Raw genomic sequence first — 25,195 nt, 5'->3', positions numbered from 1 at the left:
ATGCTACACTTGTGTTCTCATATGGTTTCTGGGAACTATTATTTTCACCTCCCAACTCACCATTCTTCTTTACCCCAACTGGCTGACAAGAGTTTTCTTGAAATTCCAAATGTTTCGAGGTACTGTAATTCAGTTGGTTTTTTTTTTGGTGAACTTTATATTCCTGCATTTCTTCAGCTGCTTTGGTAACATATCTGTTTTACAATTAGCATGACCATGTTTCTGTATTTGGGTACTCTCTATTTGCTGAAAAGTGTTGAATTAACATTTTTGGGGTGTTAAAGATTTGTAATTTTTTGGAGCACTACTGTGAGTACTAAAAGTATCCTAATTTAACATTTCTTTTCTTATTATCTTACTCGTAGAAAAAAGAAGTTTGATTATCCTGTTTTATTTCTATATTAAATAGGAATATGGATAATTTAGAGTGTGCTTGGATGTACGAGAGGTTGGATGACCGAGGGGGTATTAATTCTAATTTTGTAACTGGAGTGGATAGCTTTCTCCTATTTGCACGTTCTCAGCGAAATCGCATGAGTGGTGAGAATGTTCGATGTCCATGTAAAAAATGTTGCAACATTATATACATGGATGTTGAAACAGTTAGATTGCACCTTTTTATGTTTTGATTTGTTGAAAACTATTCTGTTTGGAAGTATCAAGGGGAAAAAGATATGACTGGTATGACGTCTTCTAGCAGTGATCTGCATGGTGGTGTTCAACCTGCATTAGGATATGACAATCCATACCGACAAATGATTTTAGATGCAGCTGGACCCAACTTTGGCCAGGGTTCTAGTTGGCAATCTTATAGTAATATTGAATTTGAGTCGTCTCATCATTTTGAGCCTTCAATGGAGGACGAGGCTAATCCTTCAATGGAGGAGGAGCCTAATCCTGAGTCTCAAAGGTTTTATGATTTGCTAAAGGCCGCTGATACAGAATTGTATCCTGGTTCTTCCCTCTCTCAACTCGCAGTAGTTTCTAGGATGTTAAACATTAAAATGGAGAACACTTAATCACAGATGGGATATGACCAAATAATGCAATTGATGAAAGAGGCTTTACCTGAAGATAACATAATGCTTGAAAGTTAGTATTAAACCAAGAAGCTAGTGCATAGCTTGGATTTGCCGGCTGAAAATATTGATTGTTGTAATTCAGGATGTATGTTGTATTGGGGTGACGATGAAGACCTCACATCTTTCAAGTTTTGTGGCTACGAGAGGTTTAAACGTCGCGTTGGTTCTCGTAAGAGGAAATTAGTCCCTTATAAAAGGATGTATTATTTTCCTTTGATTCCTAGATTGCGAAGATTATATGCATCTCATGCTACAGCAGGTTACATGAGATGACATCATGAGCATAACAAGAGGAGGGGGTAATGCGTCATCCATCATACTCTGAGGCTTGGAAGCACTTCAATGAAACTCATTCATTTTTTGCTGCTGAACCAAGGAATGTGAAGCTGGGGTTATGTAATAATGGTTTCCAACCATTTGGTCAGTCAGGAAGAAAATACTCTTTGTGGCCAGTGATTGTCACTCCATACAACTTACCTCCTTGGATGTGTATGAAAGAGGCGTACATGTTCTTAACTGTCATTGTTCCGGGGCCAACCGATCCTAAACAAAAAATTGATGTTTTTCTACAACCTCTAATAAAACAATTGACCTTGTTATGGGAGGAAGGTGTGGAAGCATTTGACATCTCAAAAAAGCAAAACTTTCAATTAAGGGCGGCTTTGATGTGGACAATTAATGACTTTCCAGCATATTCTATGTTATCAGGATGGAGTACTGCTGGCAAGTTAGCATGTCCTTATTGTATGGAGGAAGCACAATCTTTTAGATTACGTCATGGTGGGAAAACAACTTGGTTTGATAGTCATAGAATATTCCTTGACCAACATCATCCATTTAGGAAAGATCGTAAAAACTTTCTTAAAGGTCAGACTGTCAAAAGGCTACCACCAGCACTTACAACGTGAGAGGAAATTTTGAACCAAATTAGTGAGTTAGGGCTAAGGAAAGTAACAGAGGAAGATGCACAAGTAGTTAATTCAAGAATATGTAAATCTTGTGGATGGAAAAAGCGAAGCATCTTTTGGGATTTGCCTTATTGGAGTTCTAACATGATTCGGCATAATCTTGACATCATGCATATTGAAAAGAATGTCTTTGATAATGTATTTAACACAGTTCTTAATGTTAAAGACAAAACCAAAGACAATCCGAAAGCACGTCTGGATATGCTAACCTATTGTGATAGACCTCAGTTGGCAAAGGATGCTAGTGGAAAATATCCCAAAGTTGCATATACAATAGACAATGAAGCAAAAGATATCTTATTCGATTGGGTGAAAAGTTTGAAGTTTCCAGATGGGTATGTTTCAAATTTGGGTCGATGTCTAGAGACGAACAAGTCTAGGTTATTTGGCATGAAAAGTCATGATTGCCACGTGTTTATTCAACGATTAATGCCTATTGCCTTTCGTGAACTACTTCCTAGTAATGTGTGGCAGACACTTACAGAATTGAGCTTATTTTTTAAAGATCTTACTTCAACCACTCTACGAGTGGCTGACATGGAGAGATTAGCAATAGACATCCCACAGATCTTGTGTAAGTTGGAACGTATATTTCTACCGGGGTTCTTTAACTCAATGGAACATTTGCCCGTGCACCTGCCATATGAATCAAGAATTGCTGGACCTGTACAATATCGATGGATGTATCCTTTTGAGAGGTAAATTTAAAACTTCTATGTCATAATAGTGACAAGTATGCTACACATGACATTTTAATTTAACGGTCCATTCATTTATCTATTTAGGTACTTTGGAACTTTGAAAAAAATGATTGGGAATAAAGCTAGTGTTGAGGGATCTATTTGTGAAGCATACTTGATGACAAAGTCAACACAATTATTTTCTCATTATTTTGAACCTCATGTCATTACACGTAATCATAATGTGGACCAGAATGATGATGGTGGTGTTGTGGAAGATCATAAAGGAAATTTATCAATATTTACACATCCAGGTCGACTATCGGGAGAAGCAAAAAAGAGGAGTTTATCCTCGAAAGAAATCAAGGCTGCCCAAACTTACATTCTACTAAATTGTAAAGAGGTTGTGTCATTTGTAAGGTAACATTTGAATGTTATACTTGCTTAATCTTACAAATATTCATATATCAGAAGCACTAATTTTAACTTATTTTGTTGCAATGAAGTATGTACGTGGAATGTTTACAAGAAGAATATCCGAATCTATCTCAGGATCAAATAGATTAGAATCTCGAAACATATTTCTCTATATGGTTCAAGCAATATGTAAGCCTCCAACAATAATTTACTTTTATACAATAATGTACATAAATTGACTTGTTAAATTTAACTAAGTCTCACAATTTTTTAAATAGGTTTGAAGCAACCATATTGAGAATGCATTCTTGTATAGCCTTGCTCATGGACCATTGACAAGCACGATATGTCATTCAGTGTATTTTGTTTTTCGATATAAATTTTACACAGAAAGTCATGGTAGCGCAAGATCAACAATGAACAGTGAAGTTTGTATATCGGATCCAAATATTGGTGACTACTATGGTCGGATACAAGAGATATACAAGTAGAATATCGTGAAGAACCTTTAAAGAATACTGTATTATTCAAGTGTGAATGGTTTGACCCAACGATGAATGTTGGTGTTAAAAAGCATAATCAATACAAATTGGTGGATGTTAACCATCGTCGTCGATGTAAAAAAATATGAACCTTTTATTCTTGCGATGCAAGCAACTCAAGTGTGTTATGTTCCTTATCCTAGCAAGAGAAAGGACAAGGAGGATTGGTTAGCTGTATTGAAAGTTAAACCTCGGCATGTTGTTGAATTACCCGATGAGGAAGTGATGGCAATTTCAAATACGAATCTCCCCTTCCAAGTTGAAGAAGTTGAAGATCATGTGGTAGATATGAACATTGTCGTTGATGAAAATATACTCTTACATGATCCAAATGGGGATTTAATTGAAATGGATGAGCATGTTGATGATGAATTATTGCTAGATCATCATGAAATCGAAGAAGAAGAAGAAGAGTATGAAACAGAAGATACAGAGGATGATGAGGAAGATCTCGTAGAAGAAATAGATAGTGACTAGTGTGTTAATTAAAAATATGTTGATGTATCTTACTGTGTTTCGTTTGTTGTAATCTAAGCTGAATGCTATGTGTTTTGTTTGTTGTAATCTAAGTTGAATGCTATCCGCAAGAATATATCTATATTTATTGCTTTTCTTTGATGTCTAACTTCTCACTCATTTTCCTAAATTTATCACTTACTATAAAATTGAAAAATCTAGCAGTAATTTTGGCCTAATTCTTGACTTATACCAATGTTTTCTATTTGCAGGGACTTAATTCTTAACTTATACCAATTTATGACTCTAATTTGCTTACATGTAATTTTTTTTGTAGATATGACTAGAGGGAGAGGCAGAGATAGCATAGCTCGTGGAGGTGATAACTAGGGATTTTTCCATATTTTATACTCCTTCTTGCTTATGCTTTGGTTATAAATTGTTACAAAATAGTCCTAAAAGGCTCATAAGTGTGCTTGATTGCAGGTTTGATCGATAAAGTGACGAAATGTTAAGGATCGGCTTAAAAGGGAGTGAAACCTGCTCAAGTATCAAAGACAAGGCAAACTGAAGATAAAAAGGCCTAGTGCGGCCGCATTCGACTTTGTGCGGTCCGCACTAGGTAGATTCAGAGAGTTGGCCTTTACAAGCTTCAGGCAATGCGGCCGTTGTACATATTGTGCGGTTCGCGCTGAAGGCTCCGCGGTCGCACGACCATTTTGTGCGGTCCGCGGAGTAGAGATTCAGAGAGTTGAACTTGCCAGATTCCAAGCCTTTGCGGTCTGCGGTCATCTTTGTGCGGACCGCGATAGCTGCCTCCGCGGCCGTGGTCCATTCTGCGCGGTCCGCGGAGCCCAACTTCAGAGAGCCAAGTTTTGAAATCCAAGAGCCTTGTGCGGCCGCGGTCCATTTTGTGCGGCCCCCGCAGGCGTATTTTTATCCAGCTTTTACAGCTTAGTATAAATAGAATATTTTACCATTTTTTAGGTAATCAACTAATATCATAACTGAGCTGCGCTCGTGGGAACAACTTTTGTAGCCATTTTTGGCTTCTTAGCTTCAAATGAACGATAGATTCTTGTATTTTGATTTAGTATTTAATTAATATGTCTTGTTCTTCATCTATTTCTTCCTTTTCTCCTTCAAGCATGAGTAGCTAAACCCATTAGCTACGGTTGTGGCTCAACCCTAGTGTGGGTAATTGATGGGTGTTGGCATCTAGGGTTAGATTGACTATGGGTGTTTGCTATTTGGGTTGATTTTATGTTTTAATCTATAAATTGGTGGTTGCAAACACTGATTTGTGCTTTGAGGATTTGACTCTTCTTGAGAAAGAGAGTCTAAGTCCCCAAAATTGACCCAACAAGGAATTGGGATGTACTCATGAGAAATGATAGTCCCAATTAACGGGTTAAACCTCGAGAGAGTAATCACCCTACTTGAACCCTAGTTGCTTGATCTAATTCGCCTACCCATTTGGTCTCGAGAGAGTTAATTGGGCAAAATCATTCTCTCTACCGAGAGGTGTGAGAGTGGGTAAAATTGTGCAATGGTTATAGCATAAGCCCCAATTATGTCAATCGAACCTTAGTAACATCTACTCGTCAATTAGCCACCTAGGTGATGCCATGACCCTAGTGCCCTTCTTCCAATTAGATACAACCTTAGCAATTATTTTGTAGCATATTCTAGTTTCAATTAGTAGTTTGATAATAGTAGTTTATAATTGAAAAACCCAAAAATGATAAGACGATCAATTAAGAGCATACACGCGATTCTAGTCTAGATAGATGCCCAGCTCCAATTTCTAGCTCTCTGAGGAATTCGATCCCGACCCTCATATCGGGTAAAAGCTATTGCGACCCTCTCTTCTTACTTTATAGTAGCGTAGAGTTGGCAGCGATTAACTTTTTGGCGCAGTTGCCGGGGAGCTAACGGTTTTGGCTATCTATTTAGTTAGTTTTGTGTGTTGTTCTTCTTTCCTTCTTAGTTACTAATTTGTGTGTGTTATTACTACAGGTACCAAAATGGCTTTAAATGCAAACGACCCTCATGGAAATGTGCTTGCGGGGGAGGAGGTTGAGGATATTTGAGATGATGAGGTGCCTCTTGTACCTCCCGGACCACGAAGAGGCCGTCAAGCCAATGCTAATGACAATGTCCCAGACCCTCCTCCGCCACCTCCAAGAGCGGTTCCTCGGGTGCTACCGAACCAAGGATATGCAAGTGCTATTGTCCCACCCAGAATCTGGGCGGGCAATTTTCAAATAACAAACGTGATGTTGACCTTACTTGAGCAGCGTGGGTATTTCACGGGCGATGCGGATCAAAATGCCTACAAACACTTGAAAGGGTTTGTGGATACATGTTGGGGTAGCAAGCAAACGAATGTGTCCGAAGATGCTCTTAGATTGAGACTTTTCCCGTTCTCACTTCGGGGAAAGGCATTGGATTGGTTAGAGAGACTCCCCAATCATTCCATCACCACTTGGGATGAGTTGGCGGATAAATTTGTTGCTAAATTCTTCTCACCCGGGCATATGACGGCACTTCGAGATGAGATATTGGCTTTCAAACAAGAACCCACGGAACCTTTGCATGAGATTTGGGAGCGGTTTAGAACAATGGTGAAAGAATGCCCAAACAACAATATGACCGAGGCGATGATTCACCAAACCTTCTATCGGGGCATCAATACTACAAATCAATGCATAGTCAATCAATTGGCCGGGGGTAATTTTATGAAGTTGTCTTATGACGAAGCTTGCAATATTCTTGATGAGATGGCCGACACTTCTTCGGCTTGGCAAAGTAGGGCCAATGTTCCTCAAGGCGACCCTACGGTAATCCATTTGCACAAGGAGTTACATGGCTATGGACAAGCTATAGCGGAGTTGACAAATACTATGAATCAATTGTCTAAGGCACAGTTGCAACAAGTCCAAAACCCTCGCCAAGTGAATGCTGTGGATAGTGTTAATTTGCTTACCAACAAGAGAAGGCAAAGGAGGCAACAAAATCAAGGAAATTCCGAGCAATTTGATGATGAGTGTGATGGGTTTCAAAATGATGGCTATGATGAACAAAATGAAGAGGTACAATATGTTAACAACTATCAAGGCAATAGAGGCAACTCTTCAAACCAACAATGGCGACCTCAAGGTAATTGGGGCAATCAACAACAAGGTGGTGGTAATTGGAACAACAACAACCAAGGCGGTAATTGGGGGAACAACAATCAAGGTAACCAAGGGCATTGGAATGGTAATAACAACAATTGGAACAACAATGGTCAAGGTGGGTGGAACAACAATGGAAACCAAGGCAATCGGGGACAAGGCTTTCAAAGGCCCCCGATGTACCAACAACTGAACAATCCACCCCCGTTCCCTTCTCAAGGATCGAGTTCTTCGGGTAATGATATGGGAAGAATATAAATGATGTTCGAACAAATGATGAAAAAGAACCAAGATTCCGATGCTCAATCGGCTTCCCATAATACCTCCATTTGGAATTTAGAGGTGCAATTAGGCCAAATCTCTCAATCGTAGTGAACCCTAAGGGTGGGAACAATCATGTGATGGCGGTTACAACACGAAGTGGAAGAGGCGGTGATGTGCATGCTTCGAAAGACAAGCAAGTTGTGGATGATGATGTTGAGTTGCAAGAAAATGATGTTCCTTTGGTAGTTGAAGATGTGGTTGAGAATGAGGTGAACAATGATGTGAGGATTGACATTGATGAAGCCGAGGTGGAAACTCAAGAGGCCGTGAACCCATCTAGGGAGCACATAATTGACATGCCGGAATCGATGGTGCCAAGGCACCTTTGCCTAGACCACCTCCCCCCTATCCTCAAAGGCTAGCCAAGCAGAAAAGTGACAACCAATTTAAAAAGTTCATTGACATGATGAAGAGCTTATCCATCAACGTGCCCTTGGTGGAGGCTTTGGAACAAATGCCTGGGTATGCAAAATTCATGAAAGATTTGGTTACAAAGAAGCGTTCCATGGATTGTGAAACAATAAAGATGACTCACCAAGTCAGTGCGATAGTGCATTCAATGGCCCCGAAATTAGAGGATCCTGGTGCTTTCACTATCCCTTGCACCATTGGTAGTGCAGACTTTGCCAGGGCTTTATGTGATCTTGGGGTAAGCATCAATTTAATGCCCTTCTCAGTTTTCAAGACTCTAGGTATTAGGCCTCCAAGGCCAACTTCCATGAGATTACAGATGGCAGATAGATCAATGAAGCGTCCTTTGGGTATAGTTGATGATGTGCTTGTCCGGGTGGACAAATTCATTTTGCCGGCGGACTTTGTGATTTTGGATTGTGAAGTGGACTGCGAGGTTCCAATTATTCTAGGGAGACCTTTCCTAGCAATGGGGAAGACATTGGTTGATGTTGAAGCGGGTGAGCTAACTTTCCGAGTGGGAGATGAACAGGTGGTCTTCCATGTTTGCAAATCCATGAAGCAACCTAATAGCACCGAGGTGTGCTCTTTTGTGGACATTGTCGCAGCTGTGATAGTGGATGACACATGTTCTATGATCAACATGGAGGATCCTCTTGAGGCCGTGCTCTTAAATCTTGATGTCAACGATGATGCAAGCAGAGTGGAGTGTGTCAATGCTCTACATGGGATGGGCTCTTATTCTTATGAGCCGAGAAAATTGTCTTTGGATCTTGAAAATCGGAAAACTCGACCAACAAAACCATCAATTGAGGAGCCACCAGTGTTGGAGTTGAAGCCACTTCCTTCACACCTCAGGTATGAATTTTTGGGCTCTAATTCAACTTTTCCAGTTATTCTTTCTTCTTGCCTTACTAACTTGCAGGTTGAGGCCACTTTGGAGGTGCTTCAAAGGCGAAAAAGAGCAATTGGATGGACTCTGGCGGACATCCGGGGAATAAGCCCTGCATTTTGCATGCATAAAATTATCTTGGAGGATGATGCAAGACCTTCCTTAGAACATCAAAGGAGGCTAAATGAAGCAATACAAGAGGTGGTGAAGAAAGAAGTGATCAAGTGGCTTGATGCGGGCGTGGTGTATCCAATCTCTGATAGCTCATGGACTTCCCCGGTGCAACGTGTACCGAAGAAAGGTGGGATGACGGTGGTGACAAATGACAACAATGAGCTTACTCCCACTCGAACCATTACCGGGTGGAGAGTTTGCATGGACTACCGAAAGCTAAATAAAGTGACCCGCAAGGATCATTTTCCCTTGCCATTCCTCGATCAATGCTTGATCGCCTTGCGGGGCGAGCTTTCTATTGTTTTTTGGATGGGTATTCGGGATATAATCAAATTTTAATTGCCCCGGAGGACCAAGAGAAGACCACTTTTACATGCCCATATGGTACATTTGCTTTCTCCCGGATGCCATTCGGGTTGTGCAATGCTCCGGCGACCTTCCAACGTTGCATGATGGCTATTTTCACCGACATGGTGGAAGACATATTGGAGGTCTTTATGGATGATTTTAGTGTGATTGGTGATTCCTTTGAAGAGTGCTTGGTAAATTTAGATAGAGTCTTGACCCGATGTGAAGAAACTAATCTCGTTCTCAATTGGGAAAAATGCCATTTTATGGTTGAAGAAGGTATAGTGTTGGGTCACAAGATTTCTAAGAATGGGATTGAGGTAGACAAGGCTAAGATCGAGGTGATTTCAAGGCTTCCTCCCCCCACTTTTGTTAAAGGGGTGAGGAGTTTCCTTGGGCATGCCGGGTTCTACTGGTGGTTTATCAAAGATTTCTCGAAGGTTGTGAGTCCCCTTTGCAAGTTGCTAGAGAAAGATGCTAAGTTTGTTTTTGATGATAAATGCATGGAGGCCTTTGAACTTCTAAAGCACAAGTTGACCACCACCCCGATCATTACCGCTCCCAATTGGAGTTTGCCCTTTGAACTAATGTGCGATGCAAGTGACGTTGCGGTTGGAGCGGTGTTGGGTCAACGAGTGAACAAAAGGTTCCATCCCGTGTACTATGCAAGCAAGACTATGAATGAAGCTCAACGGAACTACACGGTGACGGAGAAGGAATTATTGGCTATAGTGTTTGCCATGGAGAAATTTAGGCCATATCTTATGGGGGCCAAGGTTATTGTGCACACCGACCATGCCGCCCTTAGGTATTTGATGACCAAAAAAGATTCCAAGGCAAGATTGATGAGATGGGTATTACTTCTTCAAGAGTTTGATTTAGAAATAGTGGACCGCAAAGTTAGTGAGAACCAAGTTGCGGATCATTTGTCCCGCTTGGGAGAAGAAGGAAGGCCGTGTGATGGATTAGAGATCAATGATACATTCCCCGATGAGCAACTACTTTCTGTGTCAATGTGTGACATGCCATGGTTCGCGAACATTGCCAATTTCATTGTGACTGGGATTGTCCCGTGTGAGCTCTCTTCTAACCAAAGGAAGAAGCTCAAACGGGATAGTTTGGATTTCTACTGGGATGATCCGTACTTGTTCAAGATTTGCACGGATGGGGTAATTCGAAGGTGTGTCCCGGAGGGTGAGCAATTGAGTATTTTGGAGGCTTGTCATTCCTCCCCCTATGGTGGCCATCATGGAGGGGTGAGGACGGCTTCGAAGGTTTTGAGTTGTGGTTTCTATTGGCCAACCTTGTTCAAAGATACCAGTGATTTGGTAAAGAGATGTGATCAATGCCAACGAGCGGGCGGGATTTCCAAGAAAGACGAGATGCCTCTTAACATAATTCTTGAGGTTGATATCTTTGATGTATGGGGTATCGATTTTATGGGCCCTTTTGTTAGCTCGTGCGGGAACACTTACATTCTTGTAGCAGTGGACTATGTGTCAAAATGGGTTGAGGCCGTGGACTTGCCTAATAATGAAGCTAGGAGTGTGGTGGCATTTCTTAAAAAGAGTATCGTTATAAGGTTTGGTACACCCCGGGCAATCATTAGTGATGGTGGATCGCACTTTTGTAATAGAGCTTTTGATACCTCGCTCTCCAAGTATGGTGTCAACCATAAAGTCTCTACACCTTACCATCCGCAATCAAGTGGTCAAGTTGAAGTATCAAATAGAGAAATCAAGAGCATCCTGTCCAAAACTGTCAATGCTAATAGGACCGGTTGGTGTTTGGGAAAGCATGTCACCTACCAGTGGAATTGGAGCATAAGGCTAGTGGGCCTTGAGGAAGCTTAATCTTGAGTGGGATGTTGCGGCCAATCTTCGTGTTGAACAACTCAATGAACTTGATGAATTCCGGTTCCATGCATACTCTAGTTCGTCCTTGTATAAGGACAAGATGAAGTACCTTCATGACAAATATGCTCGTGGAAAGGAGTTCAAAGTTGGTGATTTGGTCCTCTTGTTCAACTCCCGTCTAAAGTTGTTTCTCGGGAAGCTGAAATCAAAGTGGAGTGGGCCATTTGAAGTTGTATGTGTAACCCATTTGGTGCTCTAGATTTGAAAAAAAAAATTGGTGAAGTCATTAGGGTGAATGGGCACCGTGTCAAGCATTATCTTGGGAAGTTTGATGATAGCCACGTGGTGGCTGTGGTTCATTTCAAATGATGTGATGGTAACCCGCGTCGTGCCGCGACGTTAAATCAGGCGCTTCTTGGGAGGCAACCCATGTGTTTTTCTTTTTTGTTTTCTTTGATTTTCTTGGTAGTTAGGATTGATTTTTGAGCTAATTGGTTGTGAGACATTGCAGGGATTGAGTTGATGCAGTGCAGGGCATAAGTGCAGAAATGGCAAGTCTCTGAAGTATTCCAGTGCGGCCGCACAGCCATTTTGTGCGGTCCGCACTGGTGTGAGCAAGAAATAATGACTCTGAAGTTTGCCACCGCGGCCGCATTCCATTTTGTGAAGACCGCGGTGGACCTCCGCGACCGCGGTCACTTTTGTGCGGACCGTAGAGGTTGCCTCCTCAGACTTCTGTTGAACAAACCCAGCGCGGTCCGCGGTCCATTTTGTGCGGCCGCGCTGGTGGGTAAGACTGGGTCCCACACCTTTTTTCTATAAATAGACCTCAAGGGCCTCCTTTTACCCTTTTCGAACCCTAATCACTCGGAGCCCTAAAATGTTACTATTCATCTTCTCTTTTGCACGTAACTCTTTGCTTAGATTGAACGCTTGCATTCCATTTTCACATCTGGTAACATTTCATCCATTTTTCTTTGTTTAATTTTATAACTTCATTTTATTTTCATGACCAGTAGCCCATAGCTTCTTCTTTTTTCTCATTTTTCTCTATTTGATTAGCTTAGGTTAGTTTTAAATACTGGTCTTTGTGTGATTGATGTGCATAATGAGTGGGAAATTGAGTAGGGACAAAGTAGGTGATGATTTGAACAAAATTGCAACAAAAACTTAAACCCTAACTGAGTGCCCTTAATCAGTACCCCTCGCGGACCGCAGTCACTTTTGTGCGGTCCGCGGTGCTTAAGTTCTAAGAAATGTCCTGTGCCAGCGCGGCCGCATTGCACTTTGTGCGGTCCGCGCTGACCCACCACGGCCACGATACCATTTTGTGCGGGCCACGGTGGTGAGGTTCAGAGAGCTAAGTTTGGGGCCTTTAAACATGTGCGGACCGCGGCCATTTCTGTGCGGTCCGCGGTGGCTTCAGTGCGGCCGCACTACCATTTTGTGCGGTCCGCACTGGCCTGTTCCGGCAACTGTTTCTGCAACTGCTGAGCTTCTGTTCTGCAATTCATGCTGCATCTATTTCACTACCTCTACTGATACTAACAAAGCTAGATGTGTGTGTTTGCAGATAATGGTTAGACAACAAGGAGGCAAAGGAACAAAACACCCCGGGAGAGGTGGTTCCTCCCGAGGGGGCAAAGGAAAAAGAGTGGTAAAACTCACTCCCCAAGCTCGGGAAAACATCAAAAAGACCCGGAAGTTGATAAAAGCTGCAGATAAAGCTGCTTCCCATTCTTCCGGGAGTGAGTATGTGCCATCCCAGGACATCTCCTCAGACTCAGTCCAACTCACATCACCACCCACTTTCAACTGACTGATACCCCTCCAGCATCACCCACTATTCGGAGGCCAGTAAATGTAGTTTCTGATTCATCTGAGGGATCGGAAGCAGGTAGTGGAGACTACTCCACCTCCCCCACAGCTTCTTTATCTGGGGAGAGTGCAGGCGGAAATGAGGAGGAGGTATAGGTGCTGAAGGTGGTGAGCCTCAAGTCGGAGGCGTTGCTCGAACTAGAAAACCTGAGGAGTGGGAGGATAGATTTGTAAGCCAAGTTGCCTATCATAAGTTTAGGGAGTGGTGGCCGGTGAGGCATTTGATACCGGAGAGGAGCTTTATTGACAAACATCTACTTCCCCACAACCCGAACGTGCAAAGGGAGTTTAGAACTAGAGTGGGCTGGGAAGTTTTTATGGAGAGGTGTATTGATGCGAATGAACATATGGTCAGGGAATTCTATTGTAATGTGGCCCACATTGTCAAGGGTTCCAAAGTGACCAAGGTAAGAAACAAAAAGGTGTTGTTCGACGGTCAGTCTCTGAATGAATATTTGGGCTTCAACGAAGAGGACGAGACTCTATACTTGGCAAAGTTAGAGATGGGTGAGGGGGTCCGTCCATGGTTAGCCCAGTACTTGGCAATCCCAGGTACCGTTCCGGAGTGGTTAACTGCGGGGGTAAAAATTCTGAGGGGGCCTCTGAACTTTGAAGCTAAGGGTTGGGAAACCTTCGTTTGCAGCAGGTTGGACCTTACCACACATGACCAGACTCTTCCTATCCATCGGGCTGTGTTGGTTGCATCTATCATGGCGGGATACCCCATCAATGTGGGGAATGTGATGTCCCGCATCATCTCTCTTATGGGTGCGGAAGCTAACCGAAACTACCCTTTCCCCAACACTCTCTCTAAGTATTTCCGGGATTTGGAGGTGGAAAAGAAGCCGTATGATGTCAAGGCCAAGCCGGTTACTCCATTCTCCTGGTACAGTTTGAGGGGGCCAGACAACCCCAAGGACAAGCACTACAAGCCCCCTACTTCTGCCCCAACTGGCCAGTCTGAAGAGCCAGTTGAGGTAGAGGCCTCCACAGCTGTTGTGATGCCTCCCAGACCTTCCACTACTGCAGATTTGCCTCCTGGTCCTTCTACCTCAGCCGGCCCGGAGATTCCATCTTCCCGGGCCCATCCTATCACTGCCCACAGACTACACCAGACACTTCAGAGCCTGAACAACTGGATGTATATTGCTTCATCCAAGTTGTCCACTTTGACCTCCACCATTGCAGCTCAGTCGGCTCCTCCACCAGTTCAGGTCCCACAGTCTATAGAGGATGCTTTGAAGAAGTTGCTTGATAACCAGGAGAAGATCCTTAGCACCCAGGCCGAGTTGGTGAAGGCAGTGGCGTCACATGGCAAGGATCTCAAAGAGCTTGCCAAGGAGCACAAGAAGCTGCGCAAGACACGGGCTTCCAGGGAGTCCGTGAAGGAGCTCAGGGCGGATGTAAAGAGCCTGAAGGCTAACCAGCTGCCTTTAGATTTATTATTTGAGGACCCAGCTTCAGCAGCAGTCCCAGCAGCAGCCACAGTTCCGGAGCAGTCATAGAGGCCTCTTAAGAGGAAGAGGACTATCCCGAGAGCAGATGATGCCATTATCCTGTTGGCAGACCCAGCGGAGGCTTCCTCCAGTCAGCCACAGGATGCACCAGATCCACAGCCAGTCCAGGTCCAGTCCCAGGTCCCAGCAGTTGAGCAGCAGGAGACCGGGAACCAGTCTGAGGTTCCCGAGCATACCGAGGACCACTCATGTTCCTATGCAAACGGACGAGGCTTAGGGAGTCCTCATATCCTTTCACTACTTTTTGGTGCTTATTTTTGTTTTAGTTGGCATTGGGGACAATGNTATATATATATATATATATATATATATACTGATTTACTTTATGCTTTCTTTGATTTTCACTTGGTCTGTATATAATCTTGCACTTAGTAACTTTTATCGTACTTTTTTATCTTTCTTTTGGTTTATATATAAAGTTATATCATTGTATATATTCATTCCCCGTTGTATATTCATTCTTCTATTGTACATATTCATTCTATTTTCTATTTTCGCAAAAAAAAAATTCGTTTTTAGCTTCTTATATAGGCTCGTAGCCTTGTGTTTTATTTTGGACGTTTTTAATAAGCCTTTGGTTTTCTTAATGCCACGGTTCTTTCCAAAGGTGGAGTTTTGTGTGAACCGGGTGGATCTTCTCAATGATAGATGGCGTGACAACCTTCTTAAGGGTTTGAGTCAGTTTTTGTTTTTTTTGTTTTTGGTAGTTTGTAGTTAAGGGTACCTCAAGCAAATCTTCACTTGGGCCTAGCACATTTGCCTTTGATCCCATGGTCAAAGACAAAATGTTGTGTTTAGGATGGTGAAAGTCGTGGCCTTAAGACTCTTGCGTTGGCCAATAATCATCGAGTGGTTTTTCGGGACCATTGTGTGCTCAAATCATATCTAAGGTCGTTGTGGGCCCCTGACTCGATGTCTTTAGCAATCCCTTAGCTTGTGTGGTGAGAAATCGAATTGCGAGTCCAAGTTCCGAGCCATTGGTCTAGAACTTGCCCTAAATGTTTGTTGAGGCGAAATCTTAAGTGAAAGTTGACTTGAGAAGTGATTATAGGCCATCCTTGATCCAAATGATAGTTGAACAAATTCCACAGCCTACCAATGATATGATCCCTAGTTAACCCTTTTGAGCCTTAGACCTTTTTCTTTCAAAAACCACGTTACAAGCCTATACCCATTCTAAAAGATACCCTCTCTTGGCACCCGATCTTTCCTTAAGCACATGGCAAAAACATAAGTTTGGGGGAGAGACGAGGATGACAACAAAGTGGTATGAGGCACAAAAATGAAGAAAAGGAAAGGCAATAAAAAAGAAAGAAAAGCAAAAAGACAAAAAGAATGCTCAAAGTGAGAAAGATTAAGAAGGGATTCAAGAAAAGTAAAAGAAATAAAGGTGCGGAAAAATTGAAAAAGGAGAAAAGAATTGAAATGCATAAGAAAGAGTGACAATGTGTCTCTCTAACCCCTTGGAAGAGGTGAAATGACTCAAAGAGTCAAGTGAATTGTGCCAAATGAATCTAAAGAAGTGCTTAAGGGAAGATTGAACCCACTTGAACAAAAACATGTCCTACCCTTACCCAAAAGCCTTCACAATGACTCCACAAAAGCCCTATAGGATCTTGAGTTGAATGTAGCTTACATTAGTGGATACTTACATAAGGGGCAAGCATATGATACTTAGAGCCGGACTTGCGACCTTTTCTTGAGAGAGATGAGTGAATTCCTATTAACTTCTATTTATGTGTCAATACTCTAAAAAGGTGAGGATTGCCTAGGGATAGTTAAGGATGTGTGAGTTTGGGTTCCACAATGACCAAAGTAATTGAGAGAGTTCTTTGATGTATTGAGTCAACTCTTGATGATCTTGTGCCACACTTGATCCATGGTTTTTCAAAGGTTAAAAGTTATTAATGATTCATTCGTATTGAGGGCAATTGTTAGTCCCAATTGATGCTTGTTGAGGATACTTTAGGACAGCTGAAAATACTTGGATTTTCCCTTAAGGGGTGGGTCTTGTTTTGTTTGCTTGAGGACAAGCAAAAGTTTAAGTTTGGGGGAGTTGATAACTAGGGATTTTGCCATGTTTTATACTCCTTCTTGCTTACGCATTGGTTATAAATTGTTACAAAATAGTCCCAAAAGGCTCATAAGTGTGCTTGATTGCAGGTTTGATCGATAAAGTGACGAAATGTCAAGGATTAGCTCAAAAGGGAGTGAAACCTGCTCAAGTATCAAAGACAAGGCAAACTGAAGATAAAAAGGCCTAGTGCGGCCGCATTCGACTATATGTGGTCCGCACTAGGTAGATTCAGAGAGTTGGCATTTACAAGCTTCAGGCAATGCGGCCGCTGTACATATTGTGCGGTCCGCGCTGAAGGCTCCGCGGCCGCACGACCATTTTGTGCGGTCCGCGGAGTAGAGATTCAGAGAGTTGAACTTGCCAGATTCCAAGCCTTTGCGGTCCGCGGTCATCTTTGTGCGGACCGCGGTAGCTGCCTCCGCGGCCGCGGTCCATTCTGCGCGGTCCGCGGAGCCCAACTTCAGAGAGCCAAGTTTTGAAATCCAAGAGCCTTGTGCGGCTGCGGTCCATTTTGTGCGGCCCGCACTGACCCCGCAGGGGTATTTTTGTCCAGTTTTTACAGCTTGGTATAAATAGGACATTTTACCATTTTTTAGGTAATCAGCTATATCAGAACTGAGCTGCGCTCGTGAGAACAACTTTTGTAGCCATTTTTGGCTTCTTAGCTTCAAATTAACGATAGATTCTTGTATTTTGATTTAGTATTTAATTAATATATCTTGTTCTTCATCTGTTTCTTCATTTTCTCCTTCAAGCATGAGTAGCTAAACCCATTAGCTAGAATTGTGGCTCAACCCTAGAGTGGGTAATTGATGGTGTTGCCATCTAGGGTTAGATTGACTATGGGTGTTTGCTATTTGGGTTGATTTTATGTTTTAATCTATAAATTGGTGGTTGCAAACACTGATTTGTGCTTTGAGGATTTGACTCTTTTTGAGAAAGAGAGTCTAAGTCCCCAAAATTGACCTAAGAAGGAATTGGGATGGACTCATGAGAAATGATAGTCCCAATTAACGGGTTAAACCTCGAGAGAGTAATCACCCTACTTGAACCCTAGTTGTTTGATCTAATTTGCCTACCCATTTGGTCTCGAGAGAGTCAATTGGGCAAAATCATTCTCTCTACCGAGAGGTGTGAGAATGGGTAAAATTATGCAACGGTTATAGCATAAGCCCCAATTATGTCAATCGAACCTTAGTAACATCTACCCGTCAATTAGCCACCTAGGTGATTCCATGACCCTAGTTCCCTTCTTCCCATTAGATACAACTTTAGCAATTATTTCGTAGCATAATCTAGTTTCAGTTAGTAGTTTGATAATAGTAGTTTATAATTGAAAAACCCAAAAATGATAAGAAGATCAATTAAGAGCATGCACGCGATTCTAGTCTAGATAGATACCCAGCTCCAATTTCTAGCTCTCTGAGGAATTCGATCCCGACCCTCATATCGGGTAAAAGCTATTGCGACCCTCTCTTCCTACTTTATAGTAGCGTGGAGTTGGCAGCGATCAGGAGGCAAGTCCTCAGTTAAGGGTCGAGGTAATTCTGCTATTCGTGCAAATATGCCTTCTTTTCCCATTTCCATAATTAGTCCTCAACAAGGTGGTACGAGTTCTTTAGTTGGGCAGAATCACATAAATCAAGTACAAACTTTAGCTCCTAGCAGTACGACACCCGTTCAAACATCAGGTCATGGTAGTACGCCAACTATCCATTCTGAATCATCTCCTAATACACCCGATCAGAGTAACCCAATAGGTGAGGGCATATGCAACACAATTGGCGAAGGTGAGTGCACCAGTAGTCGCGGGCAGCAGACACTTGTTACTCTTGCTCCTACAGGGTTAGTCCATGTTTTTACTATTATTTTTATATAGAAATTTTGATTTATGATACCCCTTCAACTATTGTCTTCAAATTTTTTCAGGTTAGAACCTAGTGGATTATGCTCGACGAAAATATTTAAATCTTTCAAGCATGAACTTGATCCCAATGGAATCAATTGGAAAAGTGTCTCTGACGAGATAAAAAAACTTTTATTGGGGAGAATTCAAGGTATAACTTCTCATTATATAATGAATTTAGGAAGTATATTAACTGTTATAAATAAGATATTAATGTTATTACTTTATAAAATTATTTCAGAAGAAATTCTATTGGGACTCGTCCATTGATAGTGCAGTGAGGAGCCAATGGGAGAATAAGGCATCAATAAGGTACAAATATTTCATTTCCAAAATGAAAACTAAAAAAATTAGGCCAAGAGGTGTTCCAGAAGAAGTGTGGGAAAGTTGGGATCAACTTTGGAAAGATTCCAAGTGTGTTAAAAAGTCAGAAATAAATGCAAATAATCGTCGTGGCGGTAGGGTTGGAGTCTCCACCGGGACTCACACAGGCGGCTCTATCTCCATTGGGGAGTATCGCAAGAGACTTGTAAGTATATCGCAACCTTAGCTTTATTGCAACTCTGAACGTAAAATTTCTTCTTGTTGGTGTTAAGAATTGCTTATAGTAACCTTAGCTTTCATATCGTCCAAAAGGAATCAAAATGTACCAAAGTTTTGCCAGTGAAAAATGTTCCCTTTGATAGTTGCTAGTGAAAAATGTTCCCTTCACAGTAAAACCAGCAATATGAGAGTGTAGGAATATACACATTGCTTTGTCTGCTAGTTAAACACTATGGAATCTAGGCTGCTTGCTAGCTCTACCTTACTATGTCTATAGAGTTCTGTTTAAGAGTCAAAGTATGATTATCTTGGCTCTGCTTGATAGCCCGTTATCTTCTCTGAGTATCATGACATGTGTGATGATAATTCTTAGTCTAAAATGCTTAGTCTGAGTAGTTCAGTATACAATGATGTGTTGATTATGAACTAGTATTTGTTTGTGATTAAATGACTGTCCTGAGGTTATTTTGGTTTCCTGAAAGTTCTAATCCATTATGTGACCCTCCATGACCATATTTGATTGAAACTATGACTTCTAAGAAGATTATATAAGTTTCATGGCATGATTCTGAGTTGACTTTGAGCCTTTGAAACCTCTTTAAACTTTGAGATTCTATGTGTGATGAAATGATCCTGTGCCATGTAGCCTAACAGTGTTCACTCATTAAGGATACTTTGAATTTAAAGCATATTCTAATGCCCTGATTATTCATCTCATTTTCTCTAACTGATTGTCTAACATCAATGATAACTTGTCAATAAATCTAGTTATTTGAGATGTTTGTGCTTTTACTTTGTCAAGTTCTTGAATCTGTGAAGCTTATTGGGCCTGAGGCCTTTTGTGTTGAGAGGAGCTTGCTTGTGGCTGCTGTTTAATTTTTCCCGACCAATATGTTTTTTTCAAAATGCTAAGTCAAGGTTTTGTGTTTAAACCTATATGGAAGAAAATAATCGAAGTTAGTTTTCGTTTGACCTAAGCTCTTGGTCTTCTTCTTGACATTTGCTGATGATAAAGTATTGAAATCTAATACTTTTATAGCTTATATGCATCCATTTACATTGAAGTTTGCTTGTTATCCAGCTTTACAGGCTGGAAAACCTATAGCTGAAGTATAACATCATTTCATCATTTCATATCCACTGGCCCTCCATTTTTTGTAGCAACTATAGGCAAACCATAAGCAGCTGCCGGGAGAAAAAAGATTTTTGTACTTGTCAATGAGCTTTATTACTGTTGTGAGTACTGTAGAGCTGCTACTGGACATGTCATCTCTGTATCAGAACCAACATTTTTTTACAAGTTAAATAGTGTCTAAACTGAGATGGCTGAGTATATGATGGTATATACTTCATTTCCTTTTAATGAGGAGCTCTTGTTCAAATACAAAAAACTGCCTGCCTTTTCTTGTTATATTACTTGGAGTACTACTTAATAAGTGACAAGCATAAGGTTTTTTATCGTCCTCTCAAAGTTGAGATACTTTAAATAAATCACGAATTATCTGTAAACATTTTAATTAGATTATTCATGTCCTTTTAATCTAATCTTCTTAAATCAATTTTGTATGCTGTCCTTGGTTTTGTGTAAAATTTGTCACAGCAATATTTGAAGGTCATATTGTCACTTAATTTCGCGCATATGTGTGTGCGTGTGTTCATCTGTATTCTTTTCTCCTTTTCTTTGCTTGGTACCTTTCTGCTTTTGTGAGCTTCTATTTTCTGGCTTTGAACTGTTGTTGAAGTGCTTTTTTTTAAGTCTTAATTTGTCGGTTTTTGGCTAAGTTGGTCATACTGATATATAGAGGTAAAAACATGGACCCCATTCTGGCTTTCTTAGATGTTATTAATCATAAAAACCTAGGACCTCAATTGGTATCTCAGACCTCCAACTTATTAATCAAGTTTAGGATAACATTGTTATTAGTGACAAGATCAAGCCTAGGACCAGAGAATTGACCATTGATAAGGATCAAGCCTAGGACCAGGGAAGTGGCAGTCCATGTGAAGTATTTATAAGCATATGAAGCAAAGCCAATTCCCCCATTGGAACAGTAATGAAAGAATTGACACTCAAACCCCCTAATAATATACCTGCAAATTCCCAGTTCACATATACTCCTTATTTAGGAGCATACCAAATTTAGTGGCTAGCTAAGTATTTCTACTAAAATAGAAAGAATTAAAGAATGTAGATATGAAGCATCCCTTTCTGGGTTTTTGATAAGTTGTTTTAAGAATGGAGCAGTTTGATTAGTAAGAAGCACATAAATAATGAATGGGTAGGTAAAGAAGGCTCGGGCCTAGCTATCTAAATGCCAACTGTTATTGAATGGGGCCTAGCTATCTAAATTCTGGATCAGTGTTTGCACCACAATTTACAATTAAATTAGACTCTGCACTAGTCCACTAGCATCTATTACAATTAAAGGAGGTTGTAGATAAACTCAGCCCTACCAAGTTGGCTAGTTCTCGAAGTGCTTGGCATTCTCCAAAAGCCCTGAGCAAAGTAGACACATTCTTCTGTTGATTGTCACAGCCCTTCATAATGTGCATATGCTAACTTAGACGCGTGACAAAACTTCTGGTTCTACTATAGTAATATTTTCATCCTTTTAAATATATTTATTTTTGTATAGGCTGTTGAAAAGGGTCGAAACCCAACACCAAGTGAGTTACATTTGTACGTCCATACACATGGACATGATGAAAAATCTTTTCTTGATGAGAAAGCTCGAATCATGCATATAAGTCCAATATTTTATAATCTTATTTACTACAATGTAAAAAGAGTATGAAAAGTATCCTCTCTGTTGGTTAATTAAATGCTCAACATTCTTCACTGTTTTAATTTCACTACTTATTACACTTCTTTTACAGGAAAGGTATCCGGAAATATTACAGGAACAAACACAAACTCAATCTGATATTGATCAATGGAAAGCATATTACGAAGCCGCGGGAGGGGAAAAGAAGAGAAGAGTATATGGTCTTGGATCTCAAGCAAAATGCTACTACGGACCGAATCTTCGTGGCTCTTCTGGATCAGATGTTTCATCGTCAATACCACCTTCGAGTGCTCAATCAGCATTGAACCTGGATGAGTTAGTGATGCGTTTGATTCCTGCACTAACAGAGCACATAGTTCCTGTGCTAACTGATCATATGCTTCCAGTATTGACTGAGCAGGTGCGTGAAATGATTTCGTCACCCTCACTGACTTCTACTGACCACCCATCAGATGTGGTACCAACTGTTCATGTTCCTCCTACTGCTACTGTTCATGGGGTTCATCCATTGGTTTCAGATGATGACCTTAACCCCTAAGCCTCGTATTTGGAAGCTTTTTGTTTTGAACTTTATTGTTGGTGTTAGGGATAAGTCGCAACTTTTTGGTTTGGAAGCTTTTTGTTTTAAACTTTATTGTTGGTGTTAGGGATAATTCGCACCTTTTTGGTTTGAACTTTATTATTGGTATTAGGGATAATTCGAACTTAATTGTATTAGCTATATGCATTTTGATATCATTTTGGACCTTGAAGTATGTTAATTTCTATGAATTTTAGTTATTATTAAGGATATCTAATCATTTATAGACAATGTGCATGAGCAGAGAAAATTTAAAATATTCGATAAAAAAGATCTAAAAGGGAAAAATATTGCGACAGATTGCGACGGATATTTTTCGTAACAAAAATAAATATATAAAATAACGTTGCGACAGATTGCAACAGACGATTTTGGTCGCCAAATGAAAAGCTGAAATGAGTCTCAAAATATTAACGACGGATTAGCGACCGACTTTCTGTCACAAAAGTATGCCAAACGACGAAATGCATTGTGAATTTAGCGACACAATTTTCTAATATAGCGACGGAAATTCTGTCGTAAAATGTAGCAACGGATAGTGTTCGTCGCTAGAACGTTACTAATATTACGACGGATTCCATTTTTCCGTCGCAAAGAGCTTAGCAACGAGCAAATCAGCAACAAATGCTAATCCGTCGCTAATCCATCGCTAACCCTCTTTAGCGACGAAAAAAGGCCCTTTAGCGACGGATTTGGGTCGTCGTTAAATGCAGTTTTTTTTGTAGTAAGTACGCAATATGCCTACACGATTCTTCTTTCGTTCTTAACTATCATCCATTGATCCCCGTACACGATCCCGGCTTAAATCCTTGGGCTTTTACTCAGACTTCAAAGCTCCAAATCACTTGAATTCATTCATAACATCTACATAGCTCGGAATCACTCCTACAAGGCATAAAACACACAATTAGTGCAAACACTAGCGATTAAAGCGCAAACTCAACTGAAGTGCAGTGAATTGGAATGTAATAATCGACTAAAATACGTAATTCTAGCCTATCATTAAATCGTAGGTGCACTCACATCTAAAATGAAATTGAATGTTGAAACAGTCTCAAAAACTTATAGGTATTTATACCAATACAATAAATATATGATACTTGTCTTCATAAATATGAATATTAGTAAATTATACCTCTTCCGTCTCAAATTATCTGTTGTGGTTCCGAAAAATAATTGTCTTAAAGTATTTGTCATTTTAGAAATTCAAGACAAATTTTTTTTTTCATTTTACCCTTAATAGTAATTATTTTTGAAGATGGAGATGCCACATAAATAAACTAAATATTCAATAAAGATCGATTATATTTTAAAATATAAATAAGGGTAAATTTGTCAAAAATTCCTTCTAATTAATGTTTCTTAAGGGTCGTGTAAAAGAGAAAAATGACAGATAATTTAAAATGGAGGGAGTAATTAATTAATACATATTCTCATATTACTCTATGACTTAACCATAATAAATTAATAGAATTAAATATAAACACGAAGTGCAGATAAATATTTTAATACGCACTCGTTCTATTACTTTACATTTCAGCCTGTCATTGATTAATTCATGTTATAAGCTCTTATTAAATATATTAGGTAAAAGTAATAGTTTTATCTTCAAGAATGCACATGCCAAAGTCTACGAGATCATTCAAAAATACATTCAACTAGAACCAGAGAAGTAACACATCCTCAAATTACAAGCAATAAATTGAGAATTTCAAGTTATGCATGTCTAAATGCCAAGTATTATTTGATTCTTCTATCTCATAATTCTTTACATCCTCCGTACTAACGATGAGTGGTTTCATGAAAATACGTGATCACGTAGGAGGTTTCGTGCTTGAGCTATTTATCATGTTCTAGTAGAATATCGTGGTGTAGCTGTTGAAATCAGCTCTTTGGTTTCAAACTAAAAGTTACTCCTTTCGTTCCGTCACTCTTTTTACGAAAACATTAATTAAGTATTTACTTCTCTTGTTATGTCACGCCCTTAAACTGGGGTGGACGTGATTACCACTCATTCCTAGCTGACCGTCGAGCCAACCCTTAACAAGTCTGTGTTAGATGTAAATATCATAAATACTATTAAGTACAATGAAACTAAAATAATTAAAATAAGCTAATTAAAATGATAATTTGTAAACTGAGTTAGCTGATTCTTATTAATGTACATGAACCATGAACTATAACCCACTGGACTAAGTCATGAGCCTCTAAAGATTTCAATCTAAAACATAAACTATGGGGCATTTCCCAAGAATACATGATATGACAAGGAAATAAGCTGAAGTAATTCGACCATTGCTGGGAAAAATCATCAGGGGTCCCCAACTAAATCTACATAGTCTGTCTCTAACCACGTGTCTCGTCACTAGCAATATCAAGACTTGCCACACGACGTGCCAAGCCCAAACGGGTTAAGTTCCACCAAAGGATACCCAGTAAGTCTTATAGGCTACCTTCTAAAAAGGCGGAGCGAGACCTTCTAGAAAACAAAATAAGAATATAACATGAAATGGTTTTGCCGGATATCATGTAAATCGTTAAAAAATCTGTAAACTGGTAAGTGAGCTGAAAACTAAAAG

General features: G+C 40.4%; 1 protein-coding gene and 1 pseudogene across 1 annotated transcript; both read left to right on the top strand.

The window, feature by feature from the left end:
* The first annotated feature begins 1,384 nt into the window (after positions 1-1,384).
* Positions 1,385-14,858, top strand: LOC109211413. Its single transcript, XM_019374951.1, has 10 exons — positions 1,385-1,949; positions 2,022-2,715; positions 2,854-3,150; positions 3,833-4,142; positions 8,880-8,985; positions 9,432-9,693; positions 10,264-10,327; positions 10,691-11,242; positions 14,041-14,348; positions 14,774-14,858. The coding sequence occupies exons 1-10, from the start codon at positions 1,385-1,387 to the stop codon at positions 14,856-14,858; spliced, it is 3,243 nt and encodes a 1,080-aa protein (XP_019230496.1).
* Positions 14,859-18,365: 3,507 nt separating this feature from the next.
* On the top strand, positions 18,366-22,574 carry LOC109211412 (annotated as a pseudogene).
* Positions 22,575-25,195: the final 2,621 nt, after the last annotated feature.

The sequence above is a fragment of the Nicotiana attenuata genome, unplaced genomic scaffold, assembly GCF_001879085.1.
Source record: "Nicotiana attenuata strain UT unplaced genomic scaffold, NIATTr2, whole genome shotgun sequence".
In the NCBI taxonomy this organism is placed as follows: Eukaryota; Viridiplantae; Streptophyta; class Magnoliopsida; order Solanales; family Solanaceae; genus Nicotiana; species Nicotiana attenuata.
This window is presented reverse-complemented; position numbering and strand designations above follow the sequence as displayed.